Here is a 23,569-nt window from a genome sequence, read left to right as displayed (position 1 = left end):
TGATTTCCTTTTTCTCTGTAATAATAAAACAGTACCTTGTACTTGATCCAAACTAAGATATAATTAATCCTTATTGGAAGCAAAACCAGCCTATTAGGTTTATTTAATGTTCTAATAGACTAAAAGAAGACGATCCAAATTACAGACTTGATACGTACATGATTTTCTAGTAGACTTAAGGTATAAAGATCCAAATTACAGAAAGATTCATTATCCAGAAAGCCCCAGGTCCCGAGCATTCTGGATAACAGGTCCCATACCTGTATGTTATTGTGGGTTTAAAAATCTGCATGAATGTATATATAGAAAAATAACTTCATAAATCCTTGCATGTGCGTTTTCCCAAGAAAATCTTGCATTGCTTGGAAGAAGCACACATGCAAGAAGCACATAAAAAATAGCATTGTTGTAACTTTGAAGCAAGTTTGTCCTTATTTATCACCCTTTCTTGACACCATTTATGGTCAGGGAAAGTAATTTTGGGAGAACACAAAAGCTGAATTTTGTTAAAGATATGCTTGTCCTGGCCAGGATATATTTTAATACAGCTTTTAAACTTAATGTATAAATAATTTGACTTTGGGCTTTAGCACACGGGCAGATTCGGGGAGATTTAGTCGCCTGGCGACTAATCACCTCTTCTTCAGGGCACCAATCTCCCCGAACTGCCTTCCCACTGCCTTCCGTCTGTTAGAATGAAAAAATCGCCTGCAGCAATGCACTCACGGCGCTTTGATTTCCGAAGTCGCCCAAAGTTGTGAGGCAACTTTCAAAGATGATTTTTCGTTTTAGCAGGCAGAAGGCAGGGGGAAGGCAGTTCAGGGAGTTTGCCGCCCCGAAGAAGAGGCGATTAGTCGCCAGGCGACTAAATCTCCCCGAATCTGCCCGTGTGCTTAAGCCCTTACATGTGCTTGATTTGCTCTCTACAATCTCTTACCAGCTAACAAAGTGGAATAAAAATGTTTATCCATTCCCAACTGGCAACAGATATCTTTGGAATTTTTAAGTTCTCCATATTACTCTTTCACTGAAAGTAAAATGGGATTTGCTGTCTATAATGTCATGATTCAGATTATTCGAATAAAGAATTAGAATGTTATTGCTATATTTGATTCATGCCCACTGTTTTCATTGATGCTTTTACAATAAATCAGATTTTTATATTTTTCAGGAGCGATTTCAAGTGAAAAATCCACCGCATACTTATATCCAGAAACTACAGTCTTTTTTAGACCCTGGCGTAACACGAAAGGTAATGCGTTTTCTTTATTGTTGGGTGATGCTATATCGTTTTTCATCTGCCAGAGTATATCCTTGTTTATTGATAGCACCGCTGCATGTTCTTTGTCTGTTTTAGGTACAGATGCCAGCTAGTACAGTGCATCAGTACTCTGCATACAGCCTGTATCAGCCTGATATGTTCACAGTACAGGGATAGCATCCGTTATCCAAAAACCCATTATCCAGAAAGCTCAGAATTATGGAAAGTCTGTCTCCCATAGACTCTGTTTTATCCAAATAATCCAAGTATTTAAAATAATTTCCTTTTCTCTGTAATAATAAAACAGTAACTTGTACTTGATCCAAATTAGGTTGTGATTGATCCTTATTGGAAGCAAAACCATCCTTTTGGGTATATTTAATATTCTAGTAGACTAAAAGAAGAAGATCCAAATTACGGAAAGATCCGTTATAAGAACCCAAGCATTCTGGATAACCAGTGGAATATCTTCTGGTACATTTGTAGAATGCCAATTGTTACACAATCAGAGCTGCCAGCATTTGTTGGATTGAAAGATGTTTAGCATTATAGTTATCAATTATCATGCAGTTATAAGGTAAACAATACAAACAAGATACAGAAGAATGTTTAGACCTCTGAAAAATCCAATATGCAACACTGCAGTAAATTGCTAGTTCGATTCCAGACAATAGTATAGCATCTTGAAGGTGCCTAAACTGTTCAGTGGTAGAAAGTCTGGTATAAAGCTAATTCTGTAAGTATGGCCATTTATTTGCCTTTTTTATTTTGTGTGGAAGATTATTATTATTATTAGCATGTATTTATTCATTGGCAACATATTTCACAGTTCCGGGCAATAATTGTGTGCAGGGGTGCTGCTGCCATGAGGCAAGTTGAGAAACTCGCCTCAGGTAGCAGCAAAAAGCCACTCCTGGTAACTTTAAGAGCCATATTTCCAGTTATTATTCCAGATCTTCTAGTGCAAAGAGCGCAATTGCCACTCCTGCTCAAGAACGTTAATCACTGGGAGTGAGGGGGGGCGGTATCGCAAGAGCCGCCTCAGCTTGCAAGGGGCACAGAATCGCCACAATTGTGTCTATACGTAGAATAAATGGCTGTATACATTTAGTAATCAAAAAACAACTGATACATCATAAGGTAAAGAGGGCCCTGCTGCTGCCCAAAGAGAATGCAATCTGAAAGGAGTAGGAGTGAGGAAGAGATCTTTGCAAATCTTTGTAACATTGTATCATTATTTCATATAGAAATTTAGAAGGCGAGTACAAGAATCCACTAAAGTTCTTCGTGAGTTGGAAATCTCTCTCCGGACCAATCATATTGGGTGAGAACTAAGCACTTTCTTTTTGACTAATACTTAGATTTGCAGCTGTGTCTGTCTCTCTGTCTGTCAGTCTATCTATAGTATATATAAATAGTGTAATTTTTTTTTTTTTTTAAAACCGACATCCTTTGTAAACAGGTGCCTGTATACTTCTGGCTGTTATGTTACACATCCAGTCACTCCAGACGTTATACATTACATTTTTGGCTAACTAATTATATTGGACTTTTATATTGGACCCTTTTTATTTATTTTGCACATCTATTTACCCAGTTTTTATTGTTATACTGAACAATTCCTTTAAGCAGACTGTTAGCCTCCATTGTACAGCGGTGCACAGTGAGTCACACACTGATAGGACACTGAAGTCAGGTGCTGGTGCAGCAGGAATCCGAATGAGGTAGCAGCTGAAACGGAAATACAAGAGACAGGAACAGACATATTTCCTGCAGACGATATCTTCCATGTTTGGGATTGCTGTTTAGACTTCACTCTCCTCACAGCTCAGTGTGAACTGGCACTATCACCTATGTCACGGATTGGTGCAGAGAGGATGTATATAATTAATTAAACATCATGGCCCAGAACTTGAGGTCATAGCTCAACATGCTCAGTCTTCTGTATTCCTGGGAATATACATGTTATTTTGCTGACTGTAGGGAAAAAACATTTTTACACATCATACCTTTTTATGACAGCAAATTGGTAAAGATGATTTTTCCTTTAATCCTACTTAAATAATGTGGGTATGCACAGAATTTTATTGGAAACTCTGCTAAACCTTTGCCTAGAAAAGCACACGCTGTAATGTTAAACTGTAATGTTAAGCTGAAGAGCAACTCTCTTTCTTCTCTTTCTGGCTTCCTATGTTTAACTTTAAGTTAATTTTTCTAACCGTAACCATGAACTGCGTGAGTTTTTGAAAAAAACAAAACTCACTGAATGATAAAAATGGTTTATTAGGATTCAGCCCCCAGGAGCTCAGCCACATGTGCTTTTCATCTGAATCAAAGAATCCAGTGGCAAGGAAATATACAGAAGCCGATAAAAAAAGGGGGCGAAAAGATACTTTTGACATCCCTCTAGGTGGGACTTGGGCCATCATCTCAATATACGTCAGCCGAAAGCATCCCCTGAAATAGAACATGCAGTCAGACAGGAAATGAACAGGAGGTGGTGGGGGACTGGAGATCTTGCAGACAGGAAATAGGCGGGTCACTGGCCTGGGAGAGGAAAAGCCAGAGCCCAGCAGTTCTTGTGTCAGCCTGAGTCATATGCCAAATCTTCTGTGCGTGTGTGTGACAGAATGGAGATCTGAAGGGAGGCACAGCACCTACTCCCCTGTAATAGACCCTTGTGTATAAGTGCTCCTATTAAAAGGGGAACTTATCTAGTGTCTGTGGATGTATATTCTTCGCTTACATTTCATTTCTTGTGATTGAAAAAGCATCCTTGGCTCCCTGAGCAACATAATTCCAGGAAACTAGAATTGACGTAGTTCTAAAGAAGAAACGTTGCCATTTATCAGAATCCTGGATTTTGATGCACTCCTGTATATTCTTTTTACACACAGTATCCAGCGAATATTTCTTTGCCAGGAAAACCTGGGCTAATAGTTATAAAACGGAACACAGGTATAGGATCTGGAAGTCTGTTATCCAGAAAACTCCAAATTACGGGAAGGACCGTTCCCATAGAATCCATTTTAATCAGATAATTCAGATTTCTAAAAAAGTGTTTCCTTTTTCACTGTAGTAATAAAACAGTACCTTGTACTTGAACCTATTTAAGATAAAGTGTATTTTTTTTTACTGATGGCACAATAATCCTAGTGGGTTTAATTAGATTTTTATTAGTATTTATGGTATGGAAATTTAAGTTACAGAAAGATCCCCCCCCCTTTGTCCGCAAAACCCCAGATGCCGTACGTTTTGGATAACAGGTCCCATACGTGTAGTTCTATAAATTACACATTCGAGTGTACATTTGGGTGCAAATGAGGCATAACAGCATATTTGTTGAGTAGGTGTCACTGCAGACAAATAGCACTCCATACATCTTCTACTTCTGTACACATATAGCTCTTCAAACAGTTAATTCTTAAAGGGTCTGTCCACCCATATGCTGTTTTTTCATAAATGCAATTGAAACTGAAAGCAGTATTTACAGACAGAAATTGGTCAATCAGGCCAGTAGAAGGGCTCAATGCATTGGCTAATAAGCTGCTGGAAGGACTGTATTGGCAGCTTTTATCATGTATGGCCACCTTTAGTTTGCCAAGGCCCTGTAGCATCCAATCAGAAGGTAGAATACCAAATACCATTAAGCAGGGGAGTCAGATAGAGAGCAGGCTTTGGTCTGAGGCTGTATTCTGCTGGACGGAAGAGGTGAGCAAAATGCCATTACCCTCACATTACAGATTTTCTCGACTGCATAGATCAGTTGGCACAAAACACCATATTGCCCTCCTCTTGCACCTCCTGTCATTGATATGAATGGAAGCTGTCTTTTACAGCTTGCGACAGGCTGTTTCGATTCATTTGTGACAGGAACCCTGGGGGGTGGAGGAGGGTTCATCCCTTATAAAAAAAAGCCAAATAACTGGCATATTCGTTTAATGAATCTGCATCTGTTCTATCATGACTGATGGGAAACCTTTGAAATGTTCCCGATTTTTTTTTCTTTTGCTGAGCTGTTCTGTAATAGCCCCCTTGTTTTGTGAGAGTGAAAGGGCATCGAGAAGCTGTGCATTAGGCTTTTAAAGCAGAAAAATAGAAACCAAACAGGGACTTTATTATGGACTTCTTGGGGCATTTGAGCTCTACTGAACTGACATTCAATAAGCCTCTGAATGAAGCTGCTAGATCATTATTGTGAGACAATACAAAACTGCACCTTTTGCACGCATGTATTTATTTTCTTAACTGAGCTGAGTCCGAGACCTGAGTCATATGTGCAAGGGAGACCGCAGATCTGATTTGTGCAGTTTAAGAACCGCACTGCACTTTGTATGTCGTGAACAGATATGCCACAAATTCAAATTGACTGTGCTAAGCCTTCCAAATCATAGAATGGCCTCACACCAGGCTTTTTGATTTTATTACTCATACATAAATCCCTTAAGTGATTGCAACTGCAGCACTTTCACCCTCCTGCCATCTACACTCTACATGTATCATGTCAGTATAGTGGTCTCCCAAAGGACTTGTTTGCCAAGTTACCCTTTTTCAAATCCTGAGCTGGCAATAAATATCAGCAGAGAGTAAGCTGGCTGGCAACAAAATAATGGAAGAGTTTCTTAATAGGATGTTAGATCTCTGCAAGCCACCCAGACAGCCCATTGGAGCAAATTCCACTAGATGGAGCAAGGAAATTGCAATACATTCCTATCAAGTGGCATCAGTAGATATGTTAATGAGGTAGGGTACTATGTTTAAGGTGCTGCGCCAGAGATTCCCATAGCTGTTCCTTTGGCATCTTAAGGGATAATTATCAAAAGGTAAACAGACAATTAGCCATAAGGAGGTGATCTCTAAAACCTTATACAACTTAATAGAGTTGTGGAGTTCTTTTCTGATGAATGGTGGCTATTTGCCTGTTAATAAATATTTTGCCCTGCTTGATTGAGATGTTGTGAAGCCGTGATTTATGTCTTAAGCTGGCCATAGACGCAAAGATCCGATCATACGAATCGAGAATTCGTACGATTTTCGGACCGTGTGTGGAGAGTCTCGACATTTTTCGTCCGGCGGAGATCGTTCGTTTGGTCAATCTGACAGGTTAGAATTGCGTGTATTGCCATGTATTGCTGATCGTACGATTTTCAGTGGGAGACTGTCACTAGCTTTTGTCGGACATAGATATCGTTCGATTGCTGTCAGGGGCAGAACATTGGCTGATCTGTTCTTTAACTACTTTATTTGATCTGACTGGTAAGACTTTGATCTGAATGTTTAGTGGCAGGTCGGGAGATGGGGAAGTCTGATTCGTACGATCGGATCTTTGCATCTATGGCCAGCTTTACACATCACTGTTATGCTCAACACATCTCCCAGTGACTCATACACATCCCCTGTGGTGTAGGTTATTCCAATTTCATCAGTATAACCAAAGCTGCATTGTAGAAATGATCACTCATCATGGCTTTATGTTTAAACAATGAGTGAGTTTAAACCCTTTCCAATTAATCATAATAGTGCCAAAGCTAATTTACCATTAGAATCATGTCCTTGATCGTGTAGGCTTCATTTGGTGTTTAACCACTTCTTAATGAGCTCTTTTCACAGAATTACATTGTTGGATTGAAAGAAATTCAACTCTGTACCCCAAATATCCCTTGTTTTATTTGCAGTTGTCCCGCTGTGATTCTTTCTTTCTTTCTCTCTCTCTCTTTCTTTAGTTCTTTCTTTCTTTCTTTCTCTCTGTCTTTCTTTCTCTCTTTCTTTCTTCTCTCTCTCTCTCTTTCTCTCTCTCTCTCTCTCTCTTTCTTTCTTTCTTTCTCTCTTTCTCACATAAACGTAACCACGGTTTCTCACTAAACACATAAACAAGCTGAGTAGTTTTCATTACTTTAGTTCCTGTTAAATGTGCCTCACTCAGCTGACTCACAGCCCATGTAGACTCTTTCTCAAATGCTTCAACCCAAGTTACTGGATGACTGAGTCTTTTTTAAATAGGTATATATGTAACCCTAAGGCTCCAAATTTGTTTTGCATTGGCATGCGTGGCTTCCATCTACTCAACTGGATGACGTTGGGATTTAAAAATCTGTATTCCTGGACTTTATAACTTGACACAAGTATTAGTAGGAGTAATCTTTTCTGCATAAGACACACATTTATTTATTACTCCCATAAATTTGAAATTCGACTATTTGAAATTTATTAATAAAATCGAATGAATAAAACTTGGACAAATTTTAATGACTTGAAAACTCAAATTTGATCAAACTTGATTAGAAAAAAACTCTAATGTCAGGAAGGTTGCAAACATCTCCAAATTGATCCCTGGACCTCTCCCATTGACTTAAATTCGGCAGGTTTTAGGTGGCAAATCATCAAATTCTAATTCTTAAAGGGCCAGAGTATGATTTTAAAAAAACTCTAATCAAGTTTGGATAACTCCCTAGTCGAATTTGACAGTTTTGAATAAAAATTTTTAATTGGACCCTTAATAAATAAGTGTTACCAAACCATACAGTTTGACATGCACAGCAGCTGATGGTGCATGCCAGGTCCTGCTGAAGTTTTTTGGCACGGGGGGGCTTTTCGGATATAGTTTTGCCACCGAGTGTCACCCTGATTCTTAATGATATACCTTATAATATAGCTGCCATTTTCTCTTGCCAGTAGTACTTGCATTTAGCTATTAAAGGGATGGTTATGATACAGTGTTTTTTTCTTTCAGTTACAAATATAGATCATAAATAATTTAATAGCAGTAGGAAATGAGTTTCTGCTCGCTTTGGCCAAACGTTTTGTTTAATATTTTTCTAATTTCATTTTAGCTCACATTTATATTTCTGTGACACTTGATATGATGTTAGGTAGTGGAAACATTAAGAAACGTGTGTGCATGTATACATAAAGTGATGTTTAATATAGGAACCTTTTTGTTTCTTATTGCTAGTTTCCCCTCTAACCCCACAGGAAAACCATAAGCCCACGCAGACAGTTTCTCATTTTTTTTCTGTCTGTAATCATTCTCTGTATGCTCTGTGAGCTTATAGAAATTAAGTGGCCTGCAGTTTGTATACTGTAAATACTGGTTATGTGGAGTGTATAGAAGCCTTGTAGGCATCAGAAAGAACATTATCAGGGCTGATATTATTCTGCAGATGTTATTTAAAGGTTAACTATGCCCCCCAAACAAGGTAGGTAAAAATATGTTGCATTAAACAGCTCATATGGAAAACCCTGCTTCATGTAAATAAACCATTTTCATCCCAGGGCAGGGAATAAATAGTAATGTAGAAAAGGTATTGACTGCACAGAATATCTCTTAGTGATAGTGTTGATATATTTAATACCATGCCTATTGTTGTTAGGTATTTTATTTTGTCCCCTCTGCCCCTCCTTCTGTTTCTGTAGCTTTTGTTTTACCATGTGGTTCCAGACTGCGGCCTTCCTGCTGGCCCCAAAGCTGCATGCTTGTTTAGATTTCATGTCAGGCTCAGAGGCAGTACAACAGGCTGGCAATATAATTATACTGGGGGCTGCAGCCTAATGAACTTCATGCTAATCCCATCTAGCATCAAAGCTGTAAGCATCATAAAGCCTTCTGAGCCAGCGAGGTTGGAAAATGTATGCAGTAGTTGCAAGGAAATTTTACAAGTTGCTGCTATTTGCAAACTGGGCAATATAATATATGTATTTTTATATACAATATAGACACGAAAATGTCATAATACATTGTCTTTGTAACAAACGCTTGAAGATATTAAAGTTTTGTATTCTCTTTCAAACCTGCTGCACAACAAGCGACTATGAACTGGTCGCAGCAGGGGTTGTGAGAGCTGTGAAATGGACAACCCTGATCCAATTTCAAAATTAATTTTTTGTTAATGGCATAAGACTAACCTTGAGCATTGGTTTTCTGCCAACCAGTAAGGTTCCCCTTACAATAATCAACACCAGAAGCATAAATGAGACCTAGTTTGGCTTGTGGTTGCACTATAGCAGCTTGCTTCTATGTACATTGCAATTACATTACTCAGCCTGCATAATTTGTAACATTCACGTGCACTCGTAACTAATGGCATAGTTATAAATTGTTCATAGTATGTGTACACCCTACTAATCCATTTTCTTGTTTGCAGGTGGGTCCGGGAGTTTCTGAACAATGACAACAAAGGCCTGGATGTGCTGGTGGAGTACCTCTCTTTTGCACAGTGCGCAGTCATGTAAGACTTGTCGTGTGTTCATATGTGTTATTGGCATACCTTTTGAGGTTTTCACAATAGCCTATAAGTCATCCGTCTATAAATCATTAAAAAGAAATTCCAGTACAAGACCAAGTTGCAAAAGAGCGGAAGTATTAAGTAACCCAAAAAGCATACAATGAGAGTTGTGAAGATTTGGAATTCTCTCACTGAATCAGTTGTACAGGCTGATACATTAGATAGAAGAAGGGGTTGGATGGCCTTCTAGCAAGTGAGGGAATACAGGGTTATGGAAGATAGCTCATAGTACAAGTTGATCCAGGGACTAGTCCGATTGCCATTTTGGAGTCAGGAAGGATTTTTTTCCCCCTCTACGGCAAATTGGAGAGGCTTCAGATGTTTTTTTTTTTTGCCTTCCTCTGGGTCAACTGGCAGTTAGGCAGGTTAAAAAAAATTTAAAAGTTTGAAGTTGATAGACGTGTCTTTTTTTCAACCTAACATACATAGTAACAATGTAAGTTAGGTTGAAAAAAGACAAGTTCAACCTTTTTTTAACCTGCCTAACTGCCAGTTGATCCAGACAACTTACTATGTTACATACAAAAGAGGAAGTTTCAGGCCTACCTGACACCCAGTACATTGCCGTTTTTTTTTTTATTATATATGGGCTACTAAATCACTGTTTCCTCTTTTGCAACTCAGTGTGCTACTGGGATTTCTTGTAGTTTACTGTATGAGCGGACAAGAGATTTTCAGAAAGTGCTTTTCACAGTGTGTTGAGCACTTTATTAAGATTTATTGAATTTAATCATTTAGGCTTTGCATTGAATAGGGCTGTTAGCAGACTCTGTATATAATTATTCTCTGCTCTGTATTCCTTTGTTTCTCCTTCCTGAAATAAAGAGCATGTGTCCTATAACTTTTTTTCCCTTGTGCTGGCTGCCATGTGAAGTGGAGTGTGCAAGACCCTCTGTTCTTGGTTCCTTACCGCTCTAGCTCTTTTGCATTACCAGGCTGGACATAGTTCATCTACTGCTTTTTACCATTGCTTTGTCCAATCCCACCTCTTTCCCCCTGCCGCTGAAGCTTTTTGTGTATCCCTCTGCTATAGGTTTGATTTTGAGGGCCTGGAAAATGGGGAGGAAGGCTTGGTAGAAAAGTCCAAACCATGGAGCAGATCCATCGAGGATCTGCAGCATCCCAACTCCCTGCCTACCCCTTTCACCAACGGCCTCGCTCGCTCTGCCCGCCAGTCTGTGCTCCGGTATGTATTTGTGTGCCAGCTCCTTGCCAGTCCCCTGCAGCTAGGCTAAGCCATGATGCAGTGTTGAAATGCTTCTGTTTCTCCTTTCTTCATATAAGTACTATAACTAGCAAGGTACATGAATGTGTAAGAACAAATGAACTGAAATAATGTTTTATGTTGATGGAAAGTGAAATGTCTATATAACTTCATTATATTACTTTGAACGTTGTATTCTGAAAGAGTTGGGATGGTTTATATTTAATGGAGGTTTCAGCCACACAAGGGGATTGAGATTTTGTTCTGTGCCCTTATTGTCTCCAAATAGCAGCTACAACACTTTACCTGGCAAAAAGGCACTGAAGAACTCAAGGCTGGTCAGCCAAAAGGATGATGTTCATGTGTGCATCATGTGCCTGAGGGCTATCATGAACTATCAGGTAAGGGCCCACGCTGAGCAGTAGCGCAGCATATTGACTTTGTGGTTGGTCTATACTTTAATCTGAGCCCAATTCAAGTAAATGCAGTCTAGATTCCATTAATCAAATTCATTCTGTCCTTTTATTATTAGTGAATTAGTTCTACTCTCCCTTCCAGAGCTATAAACGTTGTGCAATGACCTGCTCCACTTTGCCAATCTGTGCTGTTAATTTAATACATATAAGCTAAGGAGGATTGTGTTTAATGTAATGCACATTTCAACTCCATCCAAAAGCTTTTTTTGCATATTTGCATGCATTGTGCAGTGTCCAGGCATGTAAGGCACAAATATAGTCAATTTAATGCATAAACTGTGCACCTAGTGATCATCCATTAAGAATAGGTAATAGAGAACAGAACATGTATACCAGTTGCCCTCAGTTTTCCAGTAAGGTAATGAAAGTGTTGAAGCAAGAAATTCGCAGTGTGCGTTGAACAATGCTCCAAATAATATCGTATACACATTTAATTTTCATTGGAAAATTATAATTAGGAGACGTTATATTGTGCATGTGTTGAACAATACTGTTTCTGTGGTTTTCACAATGTATTTATATATTTTTTTTCCAGTATGGCTTTAATTTAGTAATGTCCCATCCTCATGCCGTGAATGAAATTGCTCTCAGTTTAAACAACAAGAATCCAAGGTAAAACACCTTCTGTACATCATCCATAAACCCTACTGTACTTCCTTCATTGGGATTTTACACCTGCTTTACTAAATTTCTCTTCTGGCCACACGTGCTATTGAACTGCTGTAATGCTGGAAGATTTATTGTGAAATGTTGACAATTTGACATAGTTGTCCACAGACAAAGCTTACTTAATGGTAAAATTGTCTAACAAATGGGTTAATGGACCCACCCACCAGATAAAGGGTTTTCAAGTTAAAGAGAACCATGAGCCTAGACCTCCCTGCCCTTATTTCCTAGAAGTGACCATTAATCCCTGTCCTTCAGATTCACTAGGGTATGCAAGCTTTAAGGATGTCCGTACAGGAAAACAAACTAAGCAATCAGAAGCAAAAGGGATTAGAATAAATAGTCCATGTATCAATTCACCTGCAATCTGGCGTGGATACAAACTGTTGGTTTGCCTTTGAGGAACAAGATTAGAATTGCCTGTACAGATTAAACAGAAATTAAATGTTATTGTAATTTAATCCTGGGAGTAAAAAGTCATTCTTGAAAAGATTACCTGAAAATTCAGTGCATCCCTTATAATCTACATTTAATTTTCATAGCTATGTGGTAGTTGAGACTAGAAAAAGAGACACGTCCATCAATGGGTCCAGTGAATCTTGCAGATATTTATTGCATAGCTTTAGTATGAGCAACTGATAAAATGGGTTTATGTATGTTATGGGCAAATATTAGGGATGCACCGAATCCAGGATTTGGTTCGGGATTTGGCCTTTTTCAGCAGGATTCGGTTTAATCCTTCTGCCCAGCCAAACTGAATCCAAATCCTAAATTGCATATACAAATTGGGGCGGGGAGGGAAATCACTTTTTGTCACAAAACAAGGAAGTAAAAAAAGTTTCCCCCTTCCCACCCTAATTTGCATATGCAAATTAGGATTCTGATTCGGTTCTGCATTCGGCCGAATCTTTCACAAAGGACTTTGGTTTGGCCGAATCCAAAATAGTGGATTCAGTGCATCCCTAGCAAATATACTATGCAATAATTAAAATAGCTGGGAGCATAGCCCAGACAGGCATTAAACCAAAAAACCCATATAAAATAAAAGAAAACTCAACCAAACAGGTTTTTTACCTGTTCTACCTTTGCTTTTGTGTATATTAAATAAGGAGGCTTGAATATTTCAACACAGCCATCTCATACTTGGTAAATAAAATCTCTTTTACAAATTAAACAAATGTAGGCTAGCTGGTAGGGTAATAGCCCCTTGCAACCACAAGATCTTGTGACCCTTGGTATTTTTTCCAAATTATTAATGTATTTGATTGTATTCAAGCTCTCACATTTTCACCACTGATCCTAGCAACCAAAAGACTTGCTACACCGATGTATTGCAAAAATGAACTATTATTTTTAACAAATCAGAAAACCTAACCATTGAGAGAACTTGTGCATTAGTGAGATGTGTGCACTACTTGATTCCTTGTCAGTATAATTCTGCACTGTTTAAAATATCATAATTTAACAAAAGTGACAATGAAATCACAATATTACAGGTGTTTATTATTTTTATAATAATTATAACAAAGTCGTTTTTATGACCTTACTGGAAGACTCTGGCAGTGCTCCCATATAAGCTGTGAACAACTTCGGTGAGCATTGTATGCACCATCCAAACAAATATTGGGCACCTAATGTTTGTGACAAGATTGAAAGCCCACGGTTTCATCAGCCAGATTCTATTGGTTGGATCTCAGAAGTTTAATGAGAACTATGTGCATAGGCTGCAGTGGACCTTGGCTAGTGTGGCTTTCTATAACAGTACAATGAAGAAAAAAGGAAAACCTTTCAAAAAGTAAATGTACAAAATACCACTGTTCATGCCTGTTTTTTGTGCTAAACACATTTCCTTTCCTCAGAACCAAAGCTTTAGTACTGGAACTCTTAGCTGCTGTGTGCTTGGTCCGAGGAGGCCATGAAATCATCCTCTCGGCTTTTGACAATTTCAAAGAGGTATTTTTTTTTACCCCATCAGTTTCCTCAGTATTTCCTGTGATCACTCAATATTAAAATACCTCTTTAAACTATCAATAAATGCCCAGTTAAGAATAATTAAGTGGACTGTTATGTTTCCCATTCTGGGGTTTTAGGTCTGCAAGGAAACGCATCGTTTTGAGAAACTCATGGAGTATTTCAGAAATGAAGACAGCAATATTGACTTCATGGTAAGAAAAGCAGCTGAGAAATGTGGATATTGTTTTGTTGTTATATTGCATTTGTTATCACAAATAACAAGACTTCTTTCCTCTGCAGGTTGCTTGCATGCAGTTTATTAACATCGTTGTTCACTCAGTGGAGGATATGAATTTTCGTGTCCATCTGCAGTTTGAGTTTACAAAGTTGGGCCTTGAAGATTTTTTGGAGGTAAATATAAAGAGAGCGGTAGATCTAAAGAAGCAACAAAAACATGAATGCCATGCTAGTGTCCCTGACAGCTGTTTTTTGGAGTATGGAGTCCAGTATGTTAGTGGTGTCAATTTTGCTGGAAACAGAAGTTTAACAACTGTGTGCTTCCGACTTACACATTCCTGCTTGATAAAGTCCTGTGCTGATCCATTACTGTGTGATGCTATTGTTCCTTGTAGAAGGCCAAGCACACGGAAAGTGAGAAGCTGCTTGTGCAGATCCAGGCTTATCTGGACAACGTGTTTGATGTTGGTGGCCTGCTAGAAGATGCTGAGACCAAGAACGTTGCACTTGAGAAGGTGGAGGAGCTGGAGGATCAATTGTCCCATGTGAGTTTTCTCTCCTTGAAGATGTTTAGTTTGTAATTTATTGTCCAGCGTAACTATTCTTTCTTGTTTTTTGTTTTTTTTAAATCATTTTTATTGTTTTCAACAAACATGTCAAATACAGAAATAAAAAGCAATAATAATAAAAAAAAAAGTACATATCAAGCCTTTCTTGTTTTTTTAAAAGCATGTTTAGTCCGTTGGCCATACACGTCTAACATGACTTTGAAATGTCAACTGTCAACTATTTATCTTGTGTATAAAAATAGTACACTGTTTAAAATCACTAAAAGGGACTTTCTCTTCGCCCTGGGTTTCATTTCAAATTGTTAGGCAAGCAGCTTTATATGCAGTGTTTGGCCAGAAAGGAAATTACCTACAGTTCCTAGCTCAAGTACATATTAATGAAAGAATGAAACTTTTGTACTCTTACACATCTCAGGGATACCACTGTACAATGCAGAAATAAAAGCCTATGGGAAAATATTGTATTTGGTAACGGAAGGATGCAATTAACTCTCATTAGCTTTTTGCCATCTTGTTAAGGAACTCACTCATTCTTTTTTTTTTTTTTATTAAAAGATATTTTTCAAATGGAAATTGTAAGAGGTTAATACAGCCTTATTTCCTTCTTGCTTTGTTTTGACTTGAGTTTCTGAAGGTTAAAATTCCACTGTCTATTTACTAGCTGACTTATATCCTATAATAGCCTTACTGTAGTGTCATTATCCAATTACCCGTAAAATTAATTTAATTAGTTAGGGCATTGCCAACTGAAAAAGAAGCAGGAGTGACTGCCTATCTTTGCTTATGGTACAGAGTAATGTAATAATGGTATAAATAACCCCAAAGAATCAACAACATAGTTATTCACATTTCCTGAAAGTTGCAGTGCATTTCTCAGTGTTGCATTTTTCATATTTAATCAATATCTTCTTAAAGTTGACTGTGTAGATATAAAGTATAATATGTTAAGTGTGAAGGCTCTTCCCTCGTGTTGCAAGCTCTGTTTGCTGACATTACATCTGTGCATCTGGTGTTAAACTACAAATCTCATTTGACTGACTGAAAAAGTATTAAATATAATTCAGTGTTAGCTTTGGTCTGTAGCCTTTTCATATGTATCCTCTAATCTATTGAGTTTAGGAGCATAGTATATTTTGAAGAGTGGCACATAAACCATTTTGCATTAATCTGCATAATGGCATTTTCACTATGAAAAGCAAAACTGTAGTGTGTAAAACATGTTAAAATGACATAACAGATATGTCATTTCGGGAACCCCCTCCTGGGATGTTTGAAAGGGATTTTTTTTAATAAAACAGTGATTAGTAAGGGAAAAAGAGAAGCCCATAACCTCTTTCACTTTTGATTTGTTGTGTGAATTTCCAATATTCTGTGAACAGAGAGGGTTCCTGATATTGTTGGCAGAAATGTCATTGGCACATTAATGAAAGCAATGTCGTCTTCTCAATTAGATGACTGAAAAGTTACTGGACCTGGAGAATGAGAACATAATGCGGGTGGCAGAATTGGAGAAAACTCTTCTATACAGGGAAAAGGAACTGGCAGTTCTCAAGGTGAGTGGCGCGGGGGGGTAAGGCATATGTTGGTTTCGCACATTCAGAATTTACTGACTGGAACAGGCGGTGAGTCACAGGTACTTTTTTTTGCTTTTCATGCTATTCTTTATTCAATTCTTGAAACTGCAAGAATTATATACACTACAAATTGTATGCAAGTTGTCAGATGGTAAGTGCTTTACTTTTATGAGCAGGAATAATGTGTGCCTAACGTTTATGTCCGATCAAAGTGTTTCGCACATGGGGAGTATTTCAGGTGTGTTGGGTGGTATGTGGCAAACACCGCAGGAGAAAGTGCATGGTCTGACACTTTGCCTAAGGTGTGTTGAGTGTAGGTGCACTAGTGCCTCCTATAAGCACTCTGGGGTATGTGTAGGAATCCCTTGCTTTTGCACCTTGAGTTTGTACAAGAATTACTTCTGCAAAGCATCTTGAGGGGGTATTGTACAGATAAGCAGCAATCACACCTTTAATAAATCCTCAAAGGATTCTTTAAAACCATTAGCATTGTATTCTGCATATTTAATTAAGTGTAGGTAAGTGCACTAACGCAGAATGAAAACCAAAAGGTTTACATTATCTTGATGTCTCTCTGCTGCTTCAGGAAACTTATGAGAACGCAAATCATCAGGTGCACACACTAAGGAGAATTATCAAGGAGAAGGAAGAGGCATTTCAACATCTCCGACAGCTTGACCAGGCCAATTCTTCCAAGCCTGCTGGGACTGTACTTCCAATTCCAGCGGCCCCCAGTGGAGACATATTTTTGTCTGCTGAACTTCTACCACCCCCTGCCTCTGCCTCTGTTCCTGCGCCACCCCCACCTCCTCCACCTCCTCCTCCACCACCACCACCACCTCCTCCAATGCCAAGTAAGAGTCTCTTTGGTTATTAACACTGTACAGTAAGCTCTTCAAAGACAGGCCATTTTAAGTATTGTTATTAATCAGGTATTGGTTATTTTGGTTTCTGATAACAAGGCTTAAGTGAAATGGATGTGACCTTTTGAGACAATTTTGCTGTAGCACATAAACTTCCAGTGCTATTCGTGTGTGGACCTAGACCAACATTTGTGGATTTAGCCAGATTAATAAATCCTCTAAAATTTTAAAGAATTCCACCTGAATGCAAATCTTAATTGACTTTAAAATGCAAGCGGCTGTGAGCTGTTTAATGCAGTAGTGTGATATTAAACAAATATTTGGATTTAATTTTGCCAATCCCTGCAGAACTGGTACAATAACAATCTTAAAAAAAATGTTCCTGAGGTCTGCCACATCTAATTATCGTTTATTATTTTCTTTCAGGCAAGTGCCCTCCTCCACCACCATTACCATCCTCTTCGCCATCTGTAATACTTACCACCGGCTTATCAGGTAAAAGGCTTTTATTGTTGTTCAGACTGGGGCTGCTTGTGCAAAATGACTTGAGCTTATTTGCAATTTGTGCTTTCCCTTTTAGCAATCCGAATTAAAAAACCAATCAAAACTAAGTTCCGCCTGCCGGTGTTTAACTGGACAGCGCTGAAGCCCAATCAGATCAATGGAACGGTGTTCAGTGACCTTGATGATGAGCGGATATTGCAGGTAAAAGACTAAAATATTACTAACTAAAATATGTCCAATAAAAGCATGCCATAAATATTCAATATATATCCAATTTGATACATTCTGAGAAGAATTTCAGTGATTTATACACACTGCATTTGGTAAATCACTAGCTCTTTTCAATGCAATACTGATGAAGCCAAATTTCAAATTAAACAAAAATTGGCCAGGCAGAGCTAAACTCACCCCTATTATCAGTTAAACAATGGAAAACTGATTCTCAGATTGGTGTTTGCTCATTTAGCCATGGGACTGTCACAGGATGTTCGTGAACTTTTGGGGACAGCTTCTTTAGACTATACTGTAGGTATAACCATATATAACATGTTTACCCATCAAATCCCCACTGGCCATTCTTTTTCTACCCTGGCACAAATTAACACACAAGGTTTAACTGTCTCCAAGAGTTATGTTATTGTTTCACTGCATTTACAGTGACATGCATCCTTGTTTTAATAATCAGTCTTAAAAATACAGCTGTGGTGAGTTAAACAGAAATGTAAAGTCACCTTCCCAACATGTAGGTATTTCTCCTTGTTGTCTATACAAATTTGTTTGCAATTTGAATTAAATAAATTTGATTGTTAAAATGATCAGTTGCCTATACAGGTATAGTCCTTTAGGTGTATGTTAGATGAGGCATAAGCCTAAATGACTACCATAACATTTTATAAGCAAGTCTGCACTGATCCACTCCATGTTTTGTTAGCATTTATGGAAATGGACACAGGACAGATTCCAACCCATACATTTACAGCTGTACATTTATGGGCAAAATTCAGCAATGATGAATGGATGCAGTTCCTGTAAATAGAGCGTTGTCTGACATTAGCCTAGGCTTTGCCATACGTGTTTATGGTTGCATTTTTTATCTGTACTGTAGGATTTGGATATGGATAAGTTTGAAGAACTATTTAAGACAAAAGCACAAGGACCTGCTGTAGACGTAACCTGCTCCAAAAACAAAACATCACAGAGATCTGCCAGCAAAGTGACTCTACTTGAAGCAAACCGAGCCAAAAACCTTGCTATCACCCTACGGAAAGCTGGAAGGTCCAGTGAGGAGATCTGCAAAGCCATCCAAACGTAGGCTTGCTTTTATTCACATTTTCTACATATACCCTTAGGAACAAGGACAATGACCCACAGGTTGTTTTGTCACCTGTGTTAAAGTGTTGGCAACATATATCCAAAATAACTGTTCATTGCTGAACACTGAAATAACCACAGGTAAACCAGTCAAGTCATGAACATTTTGCTGATGGTTTTTTTTTGAGACTACACAATTTGACTGATTTACCTTCACCCATTTCTATGCATGCAAATGGCCTGTGCAGGTGTTTAAATGACATGTGTGTCATTGTTCTAACAAATGAAACAAGCATCCAGTTATGTTACAGTGCAAATTGACTTTGAGTAAATGATGGGTTCCCATAGCACATGAGTGTGGCCTGTTCTGAATACTAAAGGGATAATCTTAAGGGGAAGACTTACATAGGGTCGAATATCGAGGGTTAATTAACCCTCGATATTCGACTGCCGAATGTAAATCCTTCGAATATCGAAGTAGAAGGATTTACCGCAAATAGTTCCATCGAACGAAAAATCGTTCGATCGAACGATTAAATCCTTCGAATCGTTCGATCGAAGGATTTTAATCCATCGATCAAACGATTTTTCTTCAACCTAAAAATTGATTTAGAGCCTATGGGGTAACATGGCACCTCGGTAGGTTTTAGGTGGCGAAGTAGGGGGTCGAAGTTTTTTATAAAGAGACAGTACTTTGACTATCGAATGATTTTTAGTTTGAATCGTTCGGTTCGAAGTCGTAGTTGAAGGTCGAAGTAGCCAATTCGATGGTCGAAGTAGCCAAAAAAAATCATTCGAAATTCGAAGTTTTTTTTATTCTATTCCTTCACTCGAGCTAAGTAAATGGGCCCCTAAATGTTTTCTAAATGTGTCAGTGAGCCTGCTTCACAGTAAGATTTAGTTAAAAGAAATTAAGGGAACCATGCAAACTTTTTAATTGAATCTCATTACAGCATAAAAGTGTAGTCACTGCCATTAAGGTGTACTGTTATGCTTATGACTATGCTCTGTTTTCATGTATGTGGTTCTTATGGGCCTTTTGAGGTTTTTGGCAACACTGAAGTTATGTAGATAGATGGGCACATTTACTCATGACAACCATTTAGCCTTTAGCCTTGGCTGCAGTTAAACAAATGAGTGCAATGGTGTGTTGCTTTAGTTTAATTTTGCCTGTTAAGTCTGTTTAGTCGGACTGCTATTACCTTGGCAAATTGTTGTAGCAGAAAAAGATCCAATAAAATGGCTTCCTTTGCTGTTATGCCCAATGAAACGTGGATTTTTTGTATATTGTTTCATTAGGTTTGACTTGCGGGCGCTGCCTGTGGACTTTGTGGAGTGTCTTGTGCGTTTTCTGCCCACAGAAGCAGAGGTGAAGCTGCTGCGTCAGTACGAGAGGGAGCGTAAGCCTCTAGATGACTTGTCTAATGAGGACCGTTTCATGATGCTCTTCAGTAAAGTGGAACGTCTTTCCCAGCGCATGTCCATCATGACCTTCTTAGGCAACTTCAATGAGAACCTGCAGCTGCTTACCCCAGTATGATGCTATCTATAAGCCTTGTTCTGTTTTCAGTGTATTTCGTTTTATAAATCTGTATTTTCTTTTCTGAACTATTGTCTGCTTATTCCTTGAGCACTTTATCTTCATTATTTTGTTGTTGTAATTGCCACATGGAGCTGATTCTTGGACTGGGTATAAATGCAGGCCGAGAATCCGCCATTCTGCTGACCACTCTTGTGTCTGCATTCATAGGCACCGTGTCAGCCTGGGTGCAAACACACAAAACAGATTTTGATGTGGAAATGTGTCAGTGTGGAAATGTGTCAGTGTGAATTTTCACACCAGAAATCCATTCCACGTGTCTGCACCAAGACCGACATAGTGCCTGTGTAGGCAGACCCAGGATTTGGCAGAGGCCTGCAGATTGGTGGATTCTTGGCTTTGTTTATACTAGTGCTAGCCTAAAGCTTCTTAATGTTTTTATCACACCAACAAATGGAAGTCTGTTCCAATGGTCCACTGTAGACTAATGTGCAAAAGGAAAATATACTGAACAATTTACTTCTATATACCGTAATAAATATCATAATTCTCACTTCTATGTTTCTGCATAAAAAGGGCACAGAAGACTGCAATCTAGCTTAGTTAACTTTATTTATATAATAGTTATTGAATTTTCTAGAGCACAATGTGATAATTCTTGCATGATACAGTTTCTTGTGCAAAATAGATGTGAATACATAACCTCTCTTCTTTCCTTTAGCAACTAAATGCAGTGATTGCAGCGTCTGTCTCTGTAAAGTCATCCCCAAAGCTAAAACAAATGCTCGAAGTAAGTGCTAAATCAAAATATTGTACCTTTGCAGGATCCATATAACTTCATAGCAATGGATTTGTTGGAAACATATCTAGTTGCATGGTGAAGGCTGGATCCTCTAGACTTGGTGCACAATTTGTAACCCAAGTTGAATCCTATTTTGCATTCCTCTTCACAGATTATACTTGCTTTGGGTAATTATATGAACAGCAGTAAAAGAGGGTCTGTGTATGGCTTCAAACTACAGAGCTTGGATCTGGTAAGTTATCCCCTTGTGCTGAATGATTGTAAATTTAATAGTTTTCATATTATAATGGTTCCCTGGTGGATATGATTATTAGACATAAATATGGCTTGCTTAATAAGTTTAACAACCACATTGAAGATTGAGGGTGTTGTGCTGCTCTGTTACTACGAGGGGACATGATTACTCTTTTCTAGTACATTAGAGGACATCATAAACAAATAGCAGGGGACCTTTATAATCCATAAAGAGAATCACTGCCCCAGAGGCCACCCCTTCAGGCTGAAGCAGCATTGTGGTTCTTCACAGTCAGGACAGTGAGGATGTGGAATTCACTGCCTGGTAAAGTTGTGATGGCTGATTCAGTTAATGCCTTTAAAGGGGAAGGAAACCTAGTCGGCAAATGCCCCTAACTTGTTACTTACCCTTCTGCGCAGGTCCAGTCCAGGGAGTTCACCGACGACATCTTCTTCCACGTGATCTTCTTCCTGCTGTGAACGGCGTTTTGGCGCATGCGCAGTAGGATCATTTCACCGGTATGGATCTACTGCGCATGCGCCAAAAGTCACGCGCATGCGCAGTAGATCGTACCGGCGAAATGATCCTACTGCGCATGCGCCGTTCAAAGCAGGAAGAAGATCGCGTGGAAGAAGATGTCGTCGGTGAACTCCCTGGACTGGACCTGCGCAGAAGGGTAAGTAACAAGTTAGGGGCATTTGCCCAGCGGGACGGGTAGGCCAGGGGGGAGGAGGGAGGGTGGGCAACAAACGGGAGGGGGGGTGGGGGTTTGCGCCGACTAGGTTTCCTTCCCCTTTAAGAGTGGCTTGGATGATTTCTTGGATAGACATAATATATCAAAGGCTATTGTGGTACTAAAATATACAATTAATATCGATATTGGTATATATAGTTTATGTGCGTGTATGGAGGGGTCAGTGTTAGTTTGTGTGTGTATGGATGCTGGCTTTCATTTGGAGGGATTGAACTTGATGGACTTTGGTCTTTTTTAACCCAACTTAACTATGTAACTTGATCAGCTTGCCCAGGCAAAAGTATTCAGGTATGTAATATACTTAATGAATTGTATTGTATCTTGTACAGCTCCAAGACACAAAATCAACTGACCGAAAGCTCACACTCCTAAATTATATTGCGCTTATTGCCAAGGAGAAATACTCTGATGTGGCCACTTTCTATAATGAACTTCATTTTGTGGAAAAAGCAGCAGCAGGTAGACATTTGTTGAACTTCTTTATGCAGAATCCATTAAACTTTAACAGAGCGGTGTAAAGAAGAAAAGAGAAGCAGTGAGAAAAATTACCCTTATAAATTTCACCTCCTCGTTCTCCCCTAGTAGGACGAGTTCTGAATTGAAGTGTAACCTTTATTGTCACTATTAAGATTATAACCTTTAAATTCCAAAAAATAAAATCCAAATTAGGCAGGGATACTAATATACAGCAATTACCAGCTAAGGCCTACAGGGAAGGGTGTGGCAAAGGACCCAACATAAGATCACAGTTGCTAAAGCTGCTCATAGTAAAAAGCAGATCATGTCAGCTACAAACTAGAAAATCATCTTGGTTTCATGAATGTAGAACCAAACTAAAAGTCCTACCTCTACAGGTGAAAACTCCACTGCTGAGGGTGGTTGGGGGTGATTATGTAATTGATCAAGTCTGTTTGGCGATGTAATATTCAGCATTGAATTTGGCTCTATATGCAGACAGGGACCCGTAGGGCATGCTCACCCCCTCATTAGAAACACAAACAGGGACCAGGGTCCATTTTAAAAGTCCTTTTAGGCCAGTATGAAAGCTGCATTATTGCCAACAAGATAAGGGGCTGGTGTATCCTTTATGTTTTATTCTACTAGGGGTACACAAGGAGGTGCAATTTATAAGGGTTACATTTCTTTTTTTTATTTTCCTTATATTATTGCCCATTTGGCCCTGCACATCATTTTGCCCAAATTTCTCTTTAGAGCCATTTCTGAAATTATAGGTAGTAGTCATTATTCCATATTAAGATGATCAATTCAGCAGCAAACCAACACAAAGATCAATAGCCGAGTTACTGGATTGCATGTTTCTTCTCTGTCCAACCGATC

General features: G+C 38.7%; 1 protein-coding gene across 7 annotated transcripts in view; it reads left to right on the top strand.

Annotated features, from left to right (window-relative positions):
* The window catches only part of LOC108709808 (formin-like protein 3), a 67,988-nt gene that overhangs the window by 34,690 nt on the left and 9,729 nt on the right, over positions 1 to 23,569 (top strand). For 4 of the 7 annotated variants that reach the window (XR_005965895.1, XM_018249977.2, XM_018249974.2 and 1 more), the window contains 19 exons: positions 1,172 to 1,252; positions 2,509 to 2,585; positions 9,403 to 9,486; positions 10,577 to 10,729; positions 11,037 to 11,148; positions 11,759 to 11,835; positions 13,749 to 13,842; positions 13,980 to 14,054; positions 14,143 to 14,253; positions 14,475 to 14,624; positions 16,100 to 16,201; positions 16,809 to 17,076; positions 17,512 to 17,580; positions 17,666 to 17,790; positions 18,695 to 18,897; positions 20,200 to 20,434; positions 21,162 to 21,230; positions 21,394 to 21,474; positions 22,561 to 22,690. Coding sequence is in view for 6 of the 7 variants with exons in the window: in XM_018249977.2 (XP_018105466.1) it covers positions 1,172 to 1,252; positions 2,509 to 2,585; positions 9,403 to 9,486; positions 10,577 to 10,729; positions 11,037 to 11,148; positions 11,759 to 11,835; positions 13,749 to 13,842; positions 13,980 to 14,054; positions 14,143 to 14,253; positions 14,475 to 14,624; positions 16,100 to 16,201; positions 16,809 to 17,076; positions 17,512 to 17,580; positions 17,666 to 17,790; positions 18,695 to 18,897; positions 20,200 to 20,434; positions 21,162 to 21,230; positions 21,394 to 21,474; positions 22,561 to 22,690 (2,296 nt within the window). In the remaining variant the exon portion in view is untranslated. The remainder of the gene's footprint in view (positions 1 to 1,171; positions 1,253 to 2,508; positions 2,586 to 9,402; positions 9,487 to 10,576; positions 10,730 to 11,036; positions 11,149 to 11,758; positions 11,836 to 13,748; positions 13,843 to 13,979; positions 14,055 to 14,142; positions 14,254 to 14,474; positions 14,625 to 16,099; positions 16,202 to 16,808; positions 17,077 to 17,511; positions 17,581 to 17,665; positions 17,791 to 18,694; positions 18,898 to 20,199; positions 20,435 to 21,161; positions 21,231 to 21,393; positions 21,475 to 22,560; positions 22,691 to 23,569) is intronic. The other 3 variants (XM_018249979.2, XM_018249976.2, XM_041584366.1) reach the window with 2 other exon arrangements.

Source organism: Xenopus laevis, chromosome 2S (assembly GCF_017654675.1).
Source record: "Xenopus laevis strain J_2021 chromosome 2S, Xenopus_laevis_v10.1, whole genome shotgun sequence".
Lineage (NCBI taxonomy): Eukaryota > Metazoa > Chordata > Amphibia > Anura > Pipidae > Xenopus > Xenopus laevis.
The sequence above is the reverse complement of the archived record's forward strand: the minus strand, read 5'-3'. Positions and strand labels throughout refer to the sequence as shown.